The sequence below is a fragment of the Dendronephthya gigantea genome, unplaced genomic scaffold (genome assembly GCF_004324835.1).
Source record: "Dendronephthya gigantea isolate DGI-Jeju-01 unplaced genomic scaffold, DenGig_1.0 000051F, whole genome shotgun sequence".
NCBI lineage: Eukaryota > Metazoa > Cnidaria > Anthozoa > Malacalcyonacea > Nephtheidae > Dendronephthya > Dendronephthya gigantea.
In genome coordinates this window covers 1,514,127-1,532,134 of record NW_021163061.1, presented here as the reverse complement: position 1 = coordinate 1,532,134, position 18,008 = coordinate 1,514,127, and the positions used below count along the sequence as shown (strand labels likewise).

General features: G+C 35.6%; 3 protein-coding genes, 1 long non-coding RNA gene and 2 other non-coding genes across 7 annotated transcripts; 1 reads left to right on the top strand and 5 right to left on the bottom strand.

Annotated features, from left to right (window-relative positions):
* Positions 1 to 631: 631 nt before the first annotated feature.
* On the bottom strand, positions 632 to 2,978 carry LOC114528763 (40S ribosomal protein S7-like). The gene is made up of 9 exons (XM_028550474.1): positions 2,936 to 2,978; positions 2,675 to 2,756; positions 2,074 to 2,145; positions 1,923 to 2,000; positions 1,694 to 1,756; positions 1,534 to 1,595; positions 1,352 to 1,462; positions 1,108 to 1,147; positions 632 to 732 (listed from the first exon to the last, which is right to left on the bottom strand). Exons 2-9 carry the CDS (start codon positions 2,741 to 2,743, stop codon positions 658 to 660), a joined length of 570 nt encoding a protein of 189 aa, XP_028406275.1. The 5' UTR covers positions 2,744 to 2,756; positions 2,936 to 2,978; the 3' UTR covers positions 632 to 657.
* Positions 1,219 to 1,290, bottom strand: LOC114528890. The gene has a single exon (XR_003687542.1). It is a non-coding gene; the product is annotated as a small nucleolar RNA SNORD31 (small nucleolar RNA).
* LOC114528891 lies at positions 1,819 to 1,889 on the bottom strand. The gene has a single exon (XR_003687543.1). It is a non-coding gene; the product is annotated as a small nucleolar RNA SNORD31 (small nucleolar RNA).
* A 470-nt stretch (positions 2,979 to 3,448) lies between the features above and the next one.
* On the top strand, positions 3,449 to 6,913 carry LOC114528827. 2 transcript variants are annotated; one of them, XR_003687535.1, is made up of 4 exons: positions 3,449 to 3,926; positions 4,798 to 4,867; positions 4,950 to 5,107; positions 6,478 to 6,913. It is a non-coding gene; the product is annotated as an uncharacterized LOC114528827 (long non-coding RNA). The 2 variants fall into 2 exon arrangements; XR_003687536.1 differs by lacking the exon at positions 3,449 to 3,926 and adding an exon at positions 4,312 to 4,732.
* Positions 6,914 to 7,207: 294 nt separating this feature from the next.
* LOC114528826 (ras-related protein Rab-23-like) lies at positions 7,208 to 9,895 on the bottom strand. Its single transcript, XM_028550541.1, has 7 exons — positions 9,173 to 9,895; positions 8,313 to 8,398; positions 8,110 to 8,186; positions 7,877 to 7,956; positions 7,717 to 7,799; positions 7,518 to 7,601; positions 7,208 to 7,418 (listed from the first exon to the last, which is right to left on the bottom strand). The coding sequence occupies exons 1-7, from the start codon at positions 9,325 to 9,327 to the stop codon at positions 7,273 to 7,275; spliced, it is 711 nt and encodes a 236-aa protein (XP_028406342.1). The 5' UTR covers positions 9,328 to 9,895; the 3' UTR covers positions 7,208 to 7,272.
* Positions 9,896 to 10,163: 268 nt separating this feature from the next.
* On the bottom strand, positions 10,164 to 17,943 carry LOC114528765 (uncharacterized protein PFB0765w-like). Its single transcript, XM_028550476.1, has 6 exons — positions 17,689 to 17,943; positions 16,126 to 17,052; positions 15,400 to 15,942; positions 13,767 to 15,300; positions 13,191 to 13,433; positions 10,164 to 13,097 (listed from the first exon to the last, which is right to left on the bottom strand). Exons 2-6 carry the CDS (start codon positions 16,978 to 16,980, stop codon positions 10,300 to 10,302), a joined length of 5,973 nt encoding a protein of 1,990 aa, XP_028406277.1. The 5' UTR covers positions 16,981 to 17,052; positions 17,689 to 17,943; the 3' UTR covers positions 10,164 to 10,299.
* Between the last annotated feature and the right edge of the window lie 65 nt (positions 17,944 to 18,008).

The following is an 18,008-nucleotide window of genomic DNA, read 5'->3' as shown; positions in this document are numbered from 1 at the left end:
TAATTAAATTGATATACGACATAGAGCACGTTTAGGTAAATGACCGGAAAATAAAAAGTTTCGTGATTACGATGGACTCAATATTTTGCTGGCGAATATAAAGAAAATGTCCAGTCCTAGTTTTCAATTCGTAACTTATCGTATGATGCTCCATTGTTTAATACTCAAGAAACATTTTTCTGTCTGGAAAGACTCTGTCTGACAATGATAATAATTAATGAAAACAAGAGCTAATATTCGCAAAAAACAAATTATGTCAGTTTACAATAACCATATAGAACATATTTAACTGGAACGAACAATGTTTAATGAATGTGAATAATCTCCAGGTCAGCCAGAGAATATTTATCACAATGATTAGTAAATGCAAAAATCTCCCCTGAGCAGTTTGCAAAAAAAAACTTAAGTAGGAATATTCAACATTGACAAAAAGACTTAATTGTGCTATAGAAATGCATGTAAGTAATGTATGTAAATTTCACCTGAGCTTTCATAGGAGCAATGATTAAAATCAGGCTTCAATGGCAAAAAAGGAGTCAGTTATAATAAAGAACACAACTAGTCAAGACTAGATATTGACAGAGCCTGATAAACTGAAGAAAGCTTGGCAAATAACAACACAAAACAACAGTTAAATTTTCTCGTATTTATTCATATTCAGTCATAAGCAGGAAACTCAAAAACAACATCCTTTCCAGTTAGTTTTTTGTAAACACCAGTAAATGTTTCAAGCTGAAGGAAAGATAAGGATGACATTAATATGCAGAAGATTCTTACTTACATAATTCATTATTGAAATGGGGTGAAAGGAAATAATAGAAGGTTGTGTTGTCATTTGTAGCTTTTTAGAACACAATAATTCATGAACAATATCTGTCAGAGCATTTCTTTAGTTCACAACCTCATTGTCTGATATCACTTTGTACAAAATGTTTTGTTGGCGAGGGAATAACATAACAAACCAGCCAAACTTAGGACTATTGTATGACCAAACTTTTTTAAGCATTGCTATCATTGTCAATATACAGACAATAATCCTAGGCTGACATATTCAAGATTTCTATCCTAATCAATTGTGAAAAGAAAATTAAAAAGAAATTCTCATACCTTGTGCTCAACATTTGTCTGTTGGCTTTTATCTAAGAAACTGGAAAATTAACAAAATGAATATCAACTGCATTTCACTCATCTTATATAAAGAAAAGTCAAAAACAACAATTTTTCTCAGAAATTGATGTCAATCAGTCATGAAATATCAGACTGGGGCGACAATACTATCATCATAGAACAATCTTAGACCCAAACATTAAAATACTTTACAAACACTTTCAAAATAAATTAACTTTCTTACGCTTTGATAGTTCTAGATCCATCCAGTTTAACATGAATTCTCTTGCCTACAATCTCACTTGGAAAACACAAGTCTTCCAAAATTGCATCATGAACTGACGTCAATGTCCGGCTGAAACATAAAAATCATGAAATTCATTATACAGAATCGTTATAGAACAAGAGAGTTTAAATGAAGCGTACCTTCGAGGTCTCATCTGTTTTTGATTTCTAGTTTTTCTTGTGGGCTTAGGAAGAATTCTCCTCTGAAAGGTAACACCATAACATTAAATGAAATAAAACTTTAATGGCACATTGACTCATTTCTGAATTAAGAACAACATCTGAAGTAACTCAAGAATACCTGTGCAACAGCCACAATATGCTTCCCACTGAATTTCTTTTCCATCTCTCGTACAAGCCGTGCCTATGAAGGAATGAAAGTTTCAATACTTTCTACACACTTGGGAATGTTAAGAACAACATTAAGTAGCATCAGAAGTCTGTCGATCAGTCACATTTTTTCAGACTGGGGCGACAACATTTTCATCATAAACCATTGTCTTGGTTAAGATACAATAAGATTTATATACCTGGATCTTCTGAAAGGATTTAAGTTGTGGAACAGGAATAAAGATGATGACAACTTTCTTTCCAGCAACGTCTATTTCCTAGGAATATAAATTTCAGTAGAAGATGAGATATTAAGTGTATATTGCTCATAATTCACAAACACACACAAACCTTAGCACCACAGATATACAATTCTCTGAGCTGTTGTTTCAGATCGCTGCCTGCCTCCAATTCTGCAATAGCCTGCAAGAAACAATCAATTATAAGAAAGGTATGGACATTTGGCATATCTAGGATAAATTGAGCCAAGTCAGCCAACATGTGTATCTATAACAACCCTACAAATCTTGTATGCCTGAAGGTGTGCTTTCTTACCAGTTACTAAAATAATCAAACTGGTTATCCTCATGCAATATTACAATACTCTCTGTGAATTCGGACTCTCTAAGTTGAGAAATATCAATTCACAATTGCCAATAAAAAGATTAACATCCAGTTCGACTATATTTTTCCTATCATTATCATGTGCACTCTGACTTTTTCAAGTCAGTTCTGAGTATGAAAGACTATACTGGATTTTACGTCAAGACGAATATAAAATTGCCAAAAATTGAAAATATTATATGAAATAAAAAGCCATATTCATTCCTATTTAATGTTTATATTTTGAATTATTTTCTCAACAATAACTGAAAGTTTTGTTCCTTTTCACGAATTTTGTTAGTTAACACTGCTCAAATAACATCGTAATTGAACTATTATCGTGTCTCACCCCAGCCATTTCTTTTTCAAGTTCATCAGGGGCTCCATTATTTGGCTTTATGATTTTCGATGTAGCCATGTTGGTTGCTGACCTTCAAATATAGTAAACATTTACGTCGCAAAAATACTTCATAAAAAATACATCAGGCTGCAATCTCTAAGTAATCATAAATTTTAGACTATAATTTATCATCTTAGACACAATTAAGGGCTATTTATTCGATTCATAGCTCAAAAAAGAGAGTTTTAAAGAAGCAATTTTTATTCTTACTTATCCAAGTCTCCAAAACAACCTAAAGAGAACGAACATATGCGCACAGAGCCTTTGACGCATCATTTTGGCGGACAACCACTGGACCGCAAATTTACATCGCTGTTTCAAAATGTAACAATCACGTCAATGAATGGTAACAATTACCATTAGTTTCATTGAAGTAATCTTTCCTGAGAAAGATACTGAATTTACAGCGAATTTCAATAGAAATTGGCTCAGAACAAGAACCACAGCCAGCTTGTAACGATAATTGCGTGTTATGCCTGAGCTTGTGAGCCTGACATCAAAGACTTTGAAGTTACAAGGCTCTGTCACGCATTACACATTTATACCAATGTTTTTAACCATCGATTTTAACTAGGATAAGCATAAGTATACTTTTCTTTTCTTTTTTGAAGGAGAAGACGAGAAGCCTTGCTCGGTGAACCAGTTCATACATGGAACCTACCTGGAACGCACCTGTCACCTGTCAATCAGGTACAGTCCTCTAATCAGGTACAACTCATTGCAAAGTCTGTATTTTTAAAAGCAACTAAGGTTATGTTCACACGGAACCAGACGGATTGAAGAGACGTGCTTGAATTCGTCTGGTCACAGGTCTGTCGTTCACATGATGAACATTTGGACCCATCTTATATTTCGACAGAGGTGATCGGGCGATTTAGATGACTATAGAAAGGTCTTATTCCATTAATTAATATACCAACCCCAGCGTTTGTTCAGGGATGGATTCACCCAGAGGTAATTGCTGCGAAAAATGTTGCTTGTGACGTATTGTTTCCGATGATAACACGGAAATATGTCACCTAAACATATCGTAAGTTCCGGCTTGTCAATTTATAGCATGACGGGGTCATCTTATACTATAACAACATATACATCAATAACTGCTTGATTTGTTACAACAACAGATATTACCAACCGTGATTACTTAACTACAGAAGAATTAAGAAGATCAGTCATTACCACAAGGGTACATCCTAAGGAGGTTGGTGTAAAAAGTTGGATTTTTTGCGCTAGGAGATGAAATAAAAATATTTTTTACCAAATAAACCTTGTTAGATAGTTATCGCTGAAAGGGTCATGTTTGACATGGTATATATATAGTCTATAGATACTTGCTTACTCTGTCAAACGACACAATACTGGTTTATTACTAAGAAACAGGGTAATATTTTAACATAAATCCGCAGTAATTTAGTTGATATTTCATGCTATCAGATATCATAATTAACTTAAACATGCACGGACAAGCTTTGGTAGTTCTGGGCTTTCTGGTCAAAATTCTTTCAAGAAAATATTCGACTTTTCGCCTTGAAAATCTCTTTTTCAGTGTGAGAAAGTGTGAGTTTTTCTTTCAAAATTTAGAAGAGGACGTAATAACAAAATTTAAAAAATGGTAGAACAAACAGCCTATTTACACATACGAGCAGTAATATAAAACTTCCATTCATGGTTTTACTGAGCTATGTTACATGAAAAACAGCATTCAAAGGTTCAAAAGGAATGCTAAATAGGAAATGTTTTCGTTACTCCAAATGCATTGCTGAAAAATATGGGAATGGTTTAATGGTAATATTACGTCTCAGAAGATGTGAGTGCTAGTTACCCACGATAGCGGATGGATTAAGAGAGATCCTACTTAAAGTTTCGAATATTATGCAAATCAGAAATATGTCACAGTCTGAATAAGGAAATAATATTCAAAGATACAAATATATATCAAAGGGAATATTGCAAGGTATTTTATCATTTTGATATAGCGTTTGTGGTGAAATAAGCTCATCAGGAAATGTGAGTCATAAATTTTCATTTTACTTGAATTTTCGATTCGACTATTTTTAACTTTTATTTTTAAGAACCTGTCTTGTCAGACGAAATACGATACGAGAGATTAGGCGTACATGAAAGAGCTGAGCACAACCAGAGGTATTATATATATACACTGTCAATATTACCTTCAACGCGATTGCCAAATGTTAAATAAAATACATCATTTGATGTTTTAAAGAGAGGAGACTCTTTGGAAACATTCTTGGCTATCTGGAGATCACATTAGACAATAAATTGTGCACGACAATTTTCGGCTGAATGTGCAGTATGGCGGGGCAGTCACAGAACGAGGAACCAAACACAAGCAAAATTTGCAACGACACACATTTGAAAGAGGTAAGATTCATATCGTGTGTATTACTACTCGCTATTACCTATTTTGTGCTTGCAATGTTATAATAAATAGTCAATAATTTGTATGATATATACCAAACACAAGCTACATAACAATATTTCACCATTTCACATTGAATTATCCAGGCGCAACCTTGGCGCAAGTGATGACTTGTGTATGTACTATGAGAAACAAGATATGCGCTATGAACACTCTCGTATAAATGGCAATACTGAAATAAAAATCCCCGATATTTTATACCCTGTTCGAGACAAGTAACACAAACGTAATTCATCCCTTGTTTCGCAACCTCGTTATTAAGATCATGACCTGAGGGAAAGACACGGCGGCATCCTGACAAATATTTTTCTTCGGTCACGTCAAACACGATATTGAACGAGGTCAAGATCAAAAGAAAAAATAAATTTTATGAGCCATTTATTCCAGTTTAAGACAAACTCAGTATAATTATGATATTAATTCGGCGAAGAGAAAAACATGAGACCGGGATTTAAACTAAAGGATCACCTAGACTTAGTCTTAGACGATAAAATCCCCACAGCACTTTCTAAGGTAAATAATATGAAGACCATACGAAGGCCATTCAGGCCTTGATGATAAAAAGTAAAGTTTATTATACTCAGTGTCACTTCGTTGCCGATGAAAAAAAGCAGGAAATAAACACCTGCACTTTCATCTATCTCGTAATAACTTTCTCGTGACATATAAATGCAAATTTATTCACTCCAGTCTTCAACAAGCCATCTGCATGGTGTGCTTTTTACAACGTCAAGTCACTTTGTCATATTCACTACAATTTACAAAGATCTATTTTCGTTTATACATCACTCCTTGAACAAAAACATCTATATTTTCTTAATGCATGAATGTGGTTTATGTCGTCATGTTGGTCACAAGCTCACCTTGGCCACAATTGCAAGTTGCAAGACACTTTTTACCCCGTCCCTGGTCCCCACCGCATCATGCCTCGTCTGCCAACAGGGGGATTAAGAAAACGACAAAACAGGGTGTCGCTAAGATATTTTCACACCATTTTGCCCCGCGAGATTATCGCTTTCAATGTTGGATGCCAAGAATTTAGTTGACAAAACATTTCACGACCCGATCACGTGAACTGACTTTTAGTATAACTTTTGAAAGCAGACAATGCCACAATACAGACAAGACGATATTGCCCAACATCCCTACACCCACCTCCGACCACTGCCCTTGACAAAAACAAAAGACTTTTCTGCCAAAACTAGTACGAAAGCGTTCATTGTAACGATTCAACATCTGCCATTAGTCCCCGTAAATGAAACTTGCATTTCTAACTGATATAATACGGAAATTATTTTCAATCTAATTTTAGGTGAGATTTTGTGATGATATTGAGGTGCATTACGTTCCATCACGAACCTTCTGGCAAAGAATGAAAACGAACATCAAATATTCACCGCAACATTTCAAAAGGAAAGTTAAATCTATGAAAAACTCTGTTTCAGATTCGTATCATGTCATGGTTGAGCTACTAACGTAATCAGTATTCAGCATAAGTGATTTAGCGGAATAATTTAATACGAAAGTTGAAAGGAAGGAAAAGTGGGACCGTGAATGGTTTGAAAGACAAATGGTTTGAACACAAAAATGTGAAAATCTCATCTATCCAAAAAGTTCACAAATCTGGTCAATGTGAAGCAACAGTGCAGTCATTTTGAGACAGAACTCTAAAATCACCATGCACTACATGCAGTCATGTGAACTAATTATAAATCATCTTCTTATGTAATTTAAGCAGTATATTTATCTTAACTATTTATCTTAAATATATTAAGAGACTTTGACCAGGAAGACAATATCTGCATTTTGAATTGATCACAAATGTACAATGGTTGCGGGATTTTTACCTTAATGAAATGGTGGTCAATATTGGTGGTTATCATTTTGCTACAATTTAATTTACTTGATCTCTCAAACAATCTCTCAAACAAAAGTCATTGACTTGTATTTTTCCATGTGAAATAACTAAATGGCAAAGACATGTGACAACATGAAGTATTTGCCACAGATTCTAACTTAATCACTATATATCTATATATATATTACTAAATTATTTAAATTATACCTGTTCCAGAATTTAGTTATTCTTCCCAATTATGAATATTCTTCACACCAGAAGACAAAATTTATTTTTCTTTCCTTGTGTTCGCTGTTTGTTTGGTCGTAAAGTTATGATGGCACTTGTGTCTTGTTGATCTTTTTTACTTTTGCCATTGCTTGATTTGCTTTGGGCAGATTGGCCTTGAAACATATCTAAAGGCAATTAATTGTCCTCAATTATAAAATTACATTTGATTATCTCTATCTAAGAAAGTACTGCAAGATGCACAAAGAATAACAAATTATTCCAACCTAGATTTTTCTTTGTATTCTGTTCATCATTGACATTAGCATTTTGTAAATTCTCCAAATATCTCCGTGCAAGATACTGGAAAACTGAATAAAACAAACCAGAATAAATCATTTGAAGCTTGACGGTATATATTTTTGCAAAATATTTTTTCATCACAACAGATAAAAGCCATCAAAGATTCCTGGTTACGCTGCCTACCTTCAGTGACATTTAAATCTTCTTTCACAGATGTCCTGTAAAACTTTACTTTTAGTTTCTTAGCTAATGTTTCTGCCTCATCTCTGCAGAATAAGAAAGGTCATAATGATGAGTTATCCCAAATAGATGTTGTCATTTCATGATTAGACATCAGACTTACGGTCGAATCACAGCTTCATCAATGAGATCAATCTTATTTTGTACAAGAACACATGGTATTGAGCCACATTCCTCAGATACCTACAATATTAATATGAGAAATAATTATCAACTTCAATAAGAAGCAGTCTTATTTCATGCAAAACTACATCATAGAGCGTAGACGGTTTCCCTAGCTTAGCAGTTTACAGCCAGTTTACGGGTAGCTAGTGATAATTAGGAATTTGCACAGACCTTAGCCATCCATTGTTCTATTGCCTCATACGAGTCCCTGTCAATGGTGGAGAAACACATCACGCAGGCCTGGGCACCTGGAAAATTTGGTTAACAGGGTTAACTTAGACTTCCAAACAAGCTTTTAAATAGCAACACTCAGCTTTAAATAACCTAGTTGTAGGTAATTGGAATCAATTATTGAAGTAAAATAAAAAACAAACCTCTATAATAAGCTTTAGTTATAGCATCAAACTCTTCTTGTCCAGCTGTATCCCACAACATCAACCTAACATCCTCTGAATCAATACTAAAAATAGAACAGATATTAACCCACCTATTATGATTAATACTGCACAACCATGTCCCCTCTCAACCACTATGTCCATAATTTTTACCATTACACAAAAGGAATTCTTTGGCAATGAGAATGATCAATTAAGTAAACAGAAATGGCTAACTTGATTGTACCCCTAATTTGGCAACTGTGCATTACAAAGAATGTCATATTGCAATAGGGTAATTACATATTTTTTATGATAACAAAACTGAATGAAAAGAAGAGCACTTAAAATATGTGATCTTTGTTTGTTCATCGCATGGGGTAATTTAAGCAACATTCAAACTCACAATTTACTGCATGAATTTTGTGTACGAAAATACTGAATACTGTGGTCCAAATTTCCAACTGAATTTACGTTTAGTTGGCTAAACTATAAATCATTCGCTAAGCTTGGTATTTTCAACGTTTAAACACATAGTACATGAACTTTATGAAATAGTCAACAAAGGTTTAGTTAAGGCATTCATGCGGAATTTAATAGTTTCTTTACACACTGCTTTTTTGCAGCTCATGTGCTTCATAAAGGGAGTAATTTTTACAAAATTGCAAGATTTTTTCAATTCTAAAAACGTTTAGAACATGATAGAATATTCTAAACGATTCAATATTGGAAATTTAATTAACATTTTTCGCAGGAAATCGCTACAATTTAATAAAACACTGTGAAGGTGAAGTGGTTTTATTTAAGTACCTAGCTGATTGGACAAAGGATATGGAGAATATTAAATTGAATGCAATTACCTTACTTGTCTTTCCAAAAAGTCCACTCCAATTGTCTTTTTGTAGTCCTTTGTGAAAATTCCTTTACAGAACCTCTGGATCATACTGCTTTTGCCGACGGCCCCATTGCCAACAACTACAACTTTAATTGCGGTCTCTACGTCTTCTTCTCGCATTTTAATACAATTTCTATCTAGTTCGATATAGAATTTAATAATCGCTACACGAAATTATATCTTTCCTTGGCAGCGAACAAGATCAAATATTTCAGACACTCAAAATATCCCGAAATTATTAAAGCGATAAGCGGCCGGATGTGAAGAGTTTGATTTTCATAAACATTAAACATCCATTCTTTGAGAATATCACTTGATATTTTAATTCCTGAAGTACTTTATCCAAATTCTCGATGACAGAACTATCCTTGATACAAAGTAAATCTGGCCTCGAATATTAACGACTTGCTAAAGTCAACTCTTCAAATTTCAAAATATTTTGATATGATTCGTGGTTCTCTGCACGTAAAAAAGGCGTTCGCAAGCTGGCCTGTCGATAATGGTTGATAATTATCCAAACAATCCGCGTAAAAAGCTGTGAATTTCAGACGTTATTTCTGTTGTAAAATAAAAGCAGTTAAGATGATTAATTTTCGTACACATCAGTAATTGACTTTCTGTTTGTTGTTCATTTCACGACGCCTAAACCTTCGTCCCACGCTGCTTTGCAAAACACCATGGAGACAGCAGGGGGGGAGTCTCCAGCTCCGTTTGAATACGGGACGATGCATTAGCATATATTGCACGGATCAATTGATTCATGGTCGATGAGAGGGTGGAGTAAAATACATTGGGGCCCGGAGTGCCCGGAAATCTCTTGCAAGTCATTACAGTAACTGGTGATTCTAACCAAAGTTACAAATTCTGAGACGTGAACACCTCGTTTGGAGGCAAAAGACCTCTTGAGACATTAGAGAAATTTCTTCGTAAACAAATCAGAAAGTGAAATGATTTAATACAACAGACTAACATATTACAAGTTAAAAATATATGTAAATACTCGATCTATGCAAAAAGGAAAACTTTACGAAGTTTTGGCTTTAGTTGCGCTTCTAAAACTGTTCCATTTCTATGATGGTTGGTTGAAAGTATTTATGAAAACCACAGTTCTGCAGGTGACGGATCACGAATACTAGCCACATCTTCCGAGGACTTAACTCTATGACGGAACACAAAATCTTCAAAATTTACAACCAGCGGTTTCTCCAGATTCAGGTCACGTGTCATTTCCCTTGATGACGTCAACAAACGGTCATCTGCCGAGTAGGATCTGATGTGTGCTTTAGAACTCTTGGTACCCTCTCTCTTTGGTGTCCTGGTTATTAAACCACTTGGATCTTCATTGAGTAAGAACGTCGTTCTGTCGTCTCTCGTTCTTTGTGTCTCTTCAGATATTTGCCATCTTAGTTTCTCACTCTGATGGTGACGGTCTAGCGGGGATACGATCGGTGAAAGTCCGGCAAGATTCGGAACAAGCCGCCTGGGAGTCGCTGGGTTTTCTCTGGTGCTTGTCAGGATGCTGCTGTTTAGAAACTTTGAAGAATTGAAAGTGGAAGTATTCAATACGGGAGTTCTGGAAATGTTTTCAACTTTTGGTGAGAAAATTCTGGAGTTTGATTTTATAGATTTTTCACGATCTGTAGTCCCATATTCGTAGCGTTTCTTTGTCCGTTTTGGTGATCTGATTGACGTTTTCGCAAATTTGATACTTCTAGAATGCTTAGGATAATCATACGAAGATTCGTCGCGTCTTGGAACCATAATTGAAACATTCTTGGTCTTGGAAGATCGTCCTGTGTTCTTAGCAGTTTTTAGGCAGAGCTGTTTTGCGCTAGTGTCTAGCGGTGTCATCTTTCTGTGAGATACAGAGGACCCTAACACGCCACGATTCTCTTTGCTCTTTGGTTGGTGTGATGCAGTGTAATATTCTTTGTGGAGTTGCTTTCTGTGGCCAAACTCATTTTGACTTTCATAGTTTGACATTGTTTGTTCTGCATGAAGCATCTTCTGTTCTCCAGCAAATCCAATTTTGTGTCCATCATTTATTTGGCCTTTCCACTCCGTATTGAAGTCATCTTCGGCGTGTCGCTGTGTATAATGTACTTCCTCAAGAGTCTGAGGCCATGATAATTTTCTCAAATCTTCATTTCCCAATTCCAAATCAACAAGTCTTCTACTCTTCAACTCAACGTTTTCCACCGAATCTTCCAGCAACTTGTTGGTTCTTTTCCAGCGATGATCTCCTCTTCTCGGAGCTTCGTTATCATTTCTTTGATATCCAGCACTCGCTCTTAGAAACCTTGCATCCTTTCTCTGGAAATCACCAACTTCTGAGCCCCGTTTCTCCGAGAGGAACACTTCAGGATTATCTGAAAACAAAGTGTGTCTTTCCAAACTCTTGTCTCCGTTCACTGAATGCTTAGTTTTCGCGCTGTTTGATATTCCAGTTTCGTTTTCCAGGAGCTCGCCTCGAGACACAATCCTTTCTTTTTGCTTCAAACATTCTGCAAGTAATTTTTTATCATCTTCCAGCTTTTCATTTCCTTTTTCCAGTCTACTGATGGTTTCTTCGTATTTAATAAGATCCAATACAAGTTCTGAATGTTCGATCATATTCAAGTCACTCTCTTTCATCAATTCATCGCGTTCTTCTCGTAATATTTCCACAATATGCAGAGTTTTATCCAAACTTCTTTTTAGACATTCACATTCATCATGAAACATATCAACGCAGTTCGTCAAAGTTTTTATCTCATCTCGTAAACGTTCATTTTCTTTCCTTTCAAGAAGTAGATCTATTTCATGTTCGTATTTCAATAATTCCAGACTTTCCTCGCTACCAATCTCCTTATATTTGTCGTCTGAGAACAAACTCTCATGCGACGCACTCTTGTCGTCAATCCCTCCGTATTCTTCCTTCAATACTTCATGTTTCAATTCCCAGAGTGTCTTCAATCCTTGTTCGTATTCCAAGTCCTTATCATATGGTTGTTTGGACTGTTCTTCTTCTAGATGTCCAAGATGATCTGATGGATAGTAATGGATCTCCTCGTATTGTCCTACTTTATTTCTGGTACTTTGAACGGAGCTTCTATCCGCATTTACTCCTTCATATCCTTTAGGGTCTCCCAGGTTTTCAACAGCATTTCTCGTCATCATCTTGGGCACATCATCATGATATGCATAGACATCATCCTCAATTTTATGCTCTTCAAGGAAATAGTTCCTGCCTATCCCTTCATACTCTCTGGTAACCATAGGCTCTTCAAGTGAATTATCCTGCTCAACTCCTTCATACCCCTCAAACTCGTCCATGTCACCCTCAGATACATCCACGTTACGCTGATCAAGCAACACCTCAAGTTTTTCAATCCTTAATCTCATTTCTTCTTTCTCCTGAAAATTGTCCTCCAAGATTTTTGTCTTCTCGCTCTCAAATCCAACTTTTATTTCCCGAATTTCATGGAGAAGCTTCGTCTCTTTCTCGGAGAAATCTTGTTTTTGATTTGATACATCTAACTCCAATTGTTTCCTCGAGTTTTGCAGCAAATCAACAGCAGTTCGATAATCAGAAATGCTGTTTTCTTTATCCTGTAAAATTTCGTTCAAGGTTTTCATATCTTGCTCAAATTTACTTGATTTCTCCGTTAAAATATTATCAGTTTCCAGTAATTTTGCCTGAAGATTTTGAATTTCGGAGAGTTTCATCTGCAAAGCATCCTCGCTTTCTTCTAACTTAACCTGGATATCTTCGGTCTCCTGAATATTTTTGAGGCGGTTGTTTTCTTCAATCAGCATCTTTATTTCATTTTGCATCAAGTTGATTTCGTTCTCGTATTTTGTTTTCTGTTCTAAAGTTCGCTCCCGTATTTGTTCGTATTGCGCTTCACCTTAAATGAAAATGACAGACACTTCATTATTTTTCATCTGTCTCTAGCTAAAATACATCCACTAACCTCAACTAACTTCGCATCAAGACCTACCTTCATTAAGTTTTTCTTTCAGGTTTTGGACTTGATGCAATATTTTCTTATTTTCTGCAATCAACTTGGATATTTCATCGTCCTTCCTTGCAATCTCGGTTTTATAAAACGTTTCTTGTTCGTCAAATAGAATTCCAAAATCTTTGCCACTTGGTAATTGGGAAGGATCATCTTCTAACTTTGGTTGAGATTGTAAGGAGAGTAAGGTTACTTCTTCGCCCTCGTCATTTTCTCTTAACTTTCCTAAATAATATTCATCGTAATTATTACCACGAGATAAACGTCGTTTAACCAGATATCTTTGATGCCCAACAAGTTAATTAAGTTAGAGTTAATAAGTTCACGGCAACCAGGTAATATATAATCCATCGCAATTATCGCAACTCTGGTTTCAATATTGAAAGTAATCACGACAAAGATAACATTTCACGATCAAGATTTTAATGAATGTTATCTTTCTGTTGTGGTTACTTTCATTATTTAAACAGGAGTGGCGATAATAGCGATGGAAGTTAACTAAGCCTAAGACTAAAGTGGTTGAGACAATTATGAGTTTCGTCAACGGTCATACATTACCTTTTGTGTCTGTTGCATCCTGTGTAATCCCATCAGATCCCAACAGGTTTTCATTAACATCCAAGTTCTTTCCTAATTTAGAAATTTCTAGAATCCTCTCTCTTTCCATCCGAAGATCTTCCTCGGTCTTTCCCAATTTTTCCTTCAAATGTTCACTCTCCCGGCTCTGTTCCTGAAAGGCTTTTTCCATATTGCCGAGATCTTTCATTAAACTTTGAACTTTCCTTTGAGAATCAGACTTGATCTTCTCTATTAAGGCCTTTGTTTGGATTAAAATATCTTCATTTTTCTCGCGATCTTGACAGTTTAAACACAATGTTGTTTCAAACTTATCTTCCGCTTCTTCCTCCAACTCTTCAACTTTCTTTTTATATTTCGACAATTCGATTTCGAGTTGTTGCGTTTTATCACCTGAGCTTTGACTAAAATCAAATTCCTGGTCGTTTAAATTGTTGGGAGATGGGGAATTCATTATCAAATTTGCGATTTCTAGTTCACGGCTTTGTGATGTTTCTTCTAGCTCTGAAATAGTCACCTTGTGCTGTTTTATTTCTGAATGAAGCTTAGCAATTTCATGGTTGAGGTTAGAAACATCTTTCTTGAGTTCCGCAGCCTCTTCTTCGCAACTTTTCTTCATTTTTAGCTCGTTTTCCAGCACGTTAACTTCCTCTTCAAAGCTGCGAGTAATTTGCAAGATCTTTGCATCGCAGTTGGACTTCAAATCGTTAACAATAATTTCGTTCTCCTTCATCTTTTCTTGCAGTGAAGTGATTTCAGACACAGAGATTTCGAGTTGTTGTGTTAAGGACTGTTTCTCAATTTCCAGTTGGCTAACTTTGATTTCTAATTCATTGTTGTCATAATTCCCTCCATCATCGTTAATTCTGTCCACTTCATCCAATCTCTTCTCTTCCGTGAGTAACTCGTTCTTTTGCAATTCTTTTTCTAAAGCCTGTTCCAACGTTATTTTTTCTTGCAGGATTGTTTTTATCGTTTCTTCCAAGCCTTTGTATTCTTTGCTATTCCTCACGTCCTGTAATTCTTCAACAATCTTATGAAGGTCATCTATTCGTCGTTGCATCTCGTCAATAATCTCATTCTTTCTTGCCAGATCTTGCGTCAGTTCTATGGATTCTTTACTTTCAGATTCTGATATTTTTTCCATCTTTTTCTCTAAGATATCCTTCTCGTTTAAACACTGATTAAACTTCTCCTCCAATTCGCTCAGATCTTTCTTATTTTGTTCCAAGGCTCGAATCGTTTGAGTTTTTCTGTCAATTTCCTTCAAATGAACTGCGACTTTCTTTCTCTCAGATTCAAAGTTTTCCTTCAACCTCGCTTCTCTCAGTTCATGTTGTTGATTACGCTCATGCAATTCTTCCAGTTGAACTTGAATTTCCGAGACTTGTTTCTCGTATTTCATTTTCAAAGTTGAAGTACTCTCCAACACCTCTTCCTTGGTCTTCTCTAAATCTTGTTCGTATTGCTCACGAAGATGACACTCGACTTGATTCACTTTCCGATCCATCTCATCCTGAAAAGTAAAATACGTTAAAAACAGGTCACTATTTTTTTTATGAAAATCGATGTAATCTCAGTTCAAATACAGCTGGCAAAATGATATAAAATTTACCTGATATTTTGATTTCAGTTCTTTTCTCATCTCATCAACAACGCCACTGTATTTCCTCTCCAGTTCATTTGTTAAATTTGCCATTTCATTTTCATGATCTTTCTTCAATGTTTTTATTTCATCCTGGACTCCATTCAACTGCGACTCTACTTCCTCTCGCTCAGAGGATAATTGACTTTCTAATTTTTTTATTTTACTCAAACTTTCATTCTCTTTCTCGGATTTCTCATTCGCCAGCTCATTTTCTTTCATTTCCCACAACGCCTCGCGCTCAAGTAGCTCCTTAATGCGTTGCTTGTGTTCAGCAGTCTCACGCTCATAAGCATACTTCATGTTCTTCAACTGATCCTCAGCGTCCAGCGTCACTCTTTCAATGGCTTCTTGACACTGCGCTGACTGTTCCCGTTGCACAGCGGATACCTGCTCGTCAAATTCACGCTTCTGATTTGCAAATTCTAGCTCCCAATCTTCTTCCAATTTTGCAATCTTCTCGTCCATGTCGTTCTGGTAATGATCTCGAAGTTCGTCAGAAATTTTTAACACCTTCAATAAACATAAAACTATGATGAGAAATTATTAAACCTTGGTAAGGTCGAATATACCGGAATATGGTATATTGGGCCTTGTTAAGGTCCAACATCATCCAACATTATCCTCAATCATCCAACATCTTCCAGCTTACCCAGCATAGTGCATGACTAAAGACAATGTTTTTTATATATTTACCTGCTTTTGATATTCATCTTGTAACGTCATTCGAAGCTCTTGCATTTCCACTTCATGTTGTTGCTGTATTTCAACAAAGTCATTATTCAGATGCTCTCCACTTTCAAACAGTTTCTTGTAATCACGTTCTTCAGTTAACATCGAGCTACCATTCTTCAAATCTTCAACAATAACATTCGCTATTTCGATGTCTTCATTCTCTTTTCTACTCAAAGGACGTTCACATCCTGCAAGTTCAATCTTCTGCAAGTCAGAAGGAGTTCCGTCAGAAGGAGTTCCGTCATAGTTTTCATCCTCTCTGGCAATATCACCGTTGCTTTGAACCTCTGCACATTTTTTCAAAGCGTCTTCAATAATTTTCTGTGAGGTCAAAGCACTCGCATCTAGAACAAGAATTTCTTCAAACGACATTTTTCCATCGTCTTGCATTCTCTCGAAATCCTTGTTTTCATTGCCACCAACGTCACCCTGGGCTTCAATCGTCTCACTTTCTCTCAGAGTATTTTCCAAGTTGATATCAACATCTCCATTTGTGCTAACATTTTCAAGAAATTCTCCTGAATTCACGCCATTACACTTCAGACCTTCTCCCATGTCTTCTGAGTTGTTTTCGACCTGTTCTTGTGGACTCAAATCATTTTCAATCATTCCGTTGCTATCATTCACGTGATTTTCAACTGGATTTGGTTCGCTGTCATATTTAGCCTGAATGACCATAGAATCATTCCTCATTTTCTCAGCAATATCATTCGAGTGGTGAACATTGGATTCAGTTTCTTTTGGCTTTACAGCATTTTCCAAGAAACCAGAATCATTGACATGATTCTCCGACACCGTTCCAGGAATTTGTTCCATTTCGTTGTTTCGTGTATTTAAATTTACATCTTCATCAACAATCACATTTTGTTGTAATAAAACATCTTTGCTCTGTAAATAAATAAATATCAAATGTAAAAAGACTAATATCAAAAGAAACACACAATGTCTCATCTGTAATGTATATTACTCGTTCTCATGCTTCCCGCGATGGGTGGAACCCAGGACCCCGCGTGAATAAAGCGCGAACAATTTTGACAGTAATTAGATATTCCTGCATGAATAATACACAGGAAATAAAGATTTGTTTGATCGTAGCAACGGAAGTATGTCAACAAACTATTTCTCATTTCATTGTACGTTTTTTAATGAAAATATTCATATCAAAATGTGGTGTATAAAGACACGTCAAGGAGAAAATAATAAAACATTATCTAGGTCAGTATAATTTGATCAAAAAAGCTAGTTTCGTTTCGAAGTATTGAAACGTTTTTGAGGGGGATCATGAGTAGATTAAAGAAGGATTAGTTTAAGTGAAATGACTTCGTGACTAATACAATATGTAACAGTTGCTAAGGTAACAAATGCTGACGCGTATCGGGTTTCTTTCGCTTTAGTAATATAGTTTTGTGCTAACTACCGATCCTTTCCGAGTTTGAGATCTATGATCATTGCTCAGTTGTTCACAATTCTGACAGAAAAAAAAACAATGTGAGAGACGTTTATTAACAGAAAAGTTCTGTTTACCTGGGTTGAAGCGAGCTCGTCTTCCACTGATCTCAGTTCTGTCTGTAATATATGTATAATATAAGTAGAATTATTAAAGGTTTGTTATTAAAAGTTGGAGAATAAATAGATTTTTATCAAAGAAACGTGGACTGTAACGACTAGAGAGTTAATACTTTTTAAAATTTGTAATTTGAGAACTTCAGTTGATAGAACTATACGTTCAACCCTTCAGTTAATAGAGCAATATACTGATACACAGCAACGATCTCACACATAATAAAAAAACACTGAATATTGTTGTTATCCTTGTCTGATCCGTAAACGGGATATTTCAAACA

Coding starts and splice junctions, on each gene's coding strand:
- LOC114528765 (XM_028550476.1), bottom strand. CDS start 16,980: ATGGAACAAATTCCTGGAACGGTGTCGGAGAATCATGTCAATGATTCT. Junction 13,434..13,766: donor GGATGCAACAGACACAAAAG/GTAATGTATGAC, acceptor AATATTATTTAG/GAAAGTTAAGAGAAAATGAC. Junction 13,098..13,190: donor GAAAGAAAAACTTAATGAAG/GTAGGTCTTGAT, acceptor TTTTCATTTAAG/GTGAAGCGCAATACGAACAA.
- LOC114528826 (XM_028550541.1), bottom strand. CDS start 9,327: ATGCGAGAAGAAGACGTAGAGACCGCAATTAAAGTTGTAGTTGTTGGC. Junction 8,187..8,312: donor AACTAAAGCTTATTATAGAG/GTTTGTTTTTTA, acceptor CAAATTTTCCAG/GTGCCCAGGCCTGCGTGATG. Junction 7,800..7,876: donor GATGAAGCTGTGATTCGACC/GTAAGTCTGATG, acceptor CTTATTCTGCAG/AGATGAGGCAGAAACATTAG.
- LOC114528763 (XM_028550474.1), bottom strand. CDS start 2,743: ATGGCTACATCGAAAATCATAAAGCCAAATAATGGAGCCCCTGATGAA. Junction 2,001..2,073: donor TGTATATCTGTGGTGCTAAG/GTTTGTGTGTGT, acceptor TTATATTCCTAG/GAAATAGACGTTGCTGGAAA. Junction 733..1,107: donor AGACAAATGTTGAGCACAAG/GTATGAGAATTT, acceptor TCTTTCCTTCAG/CTTGAAACATTTACTGGTGT.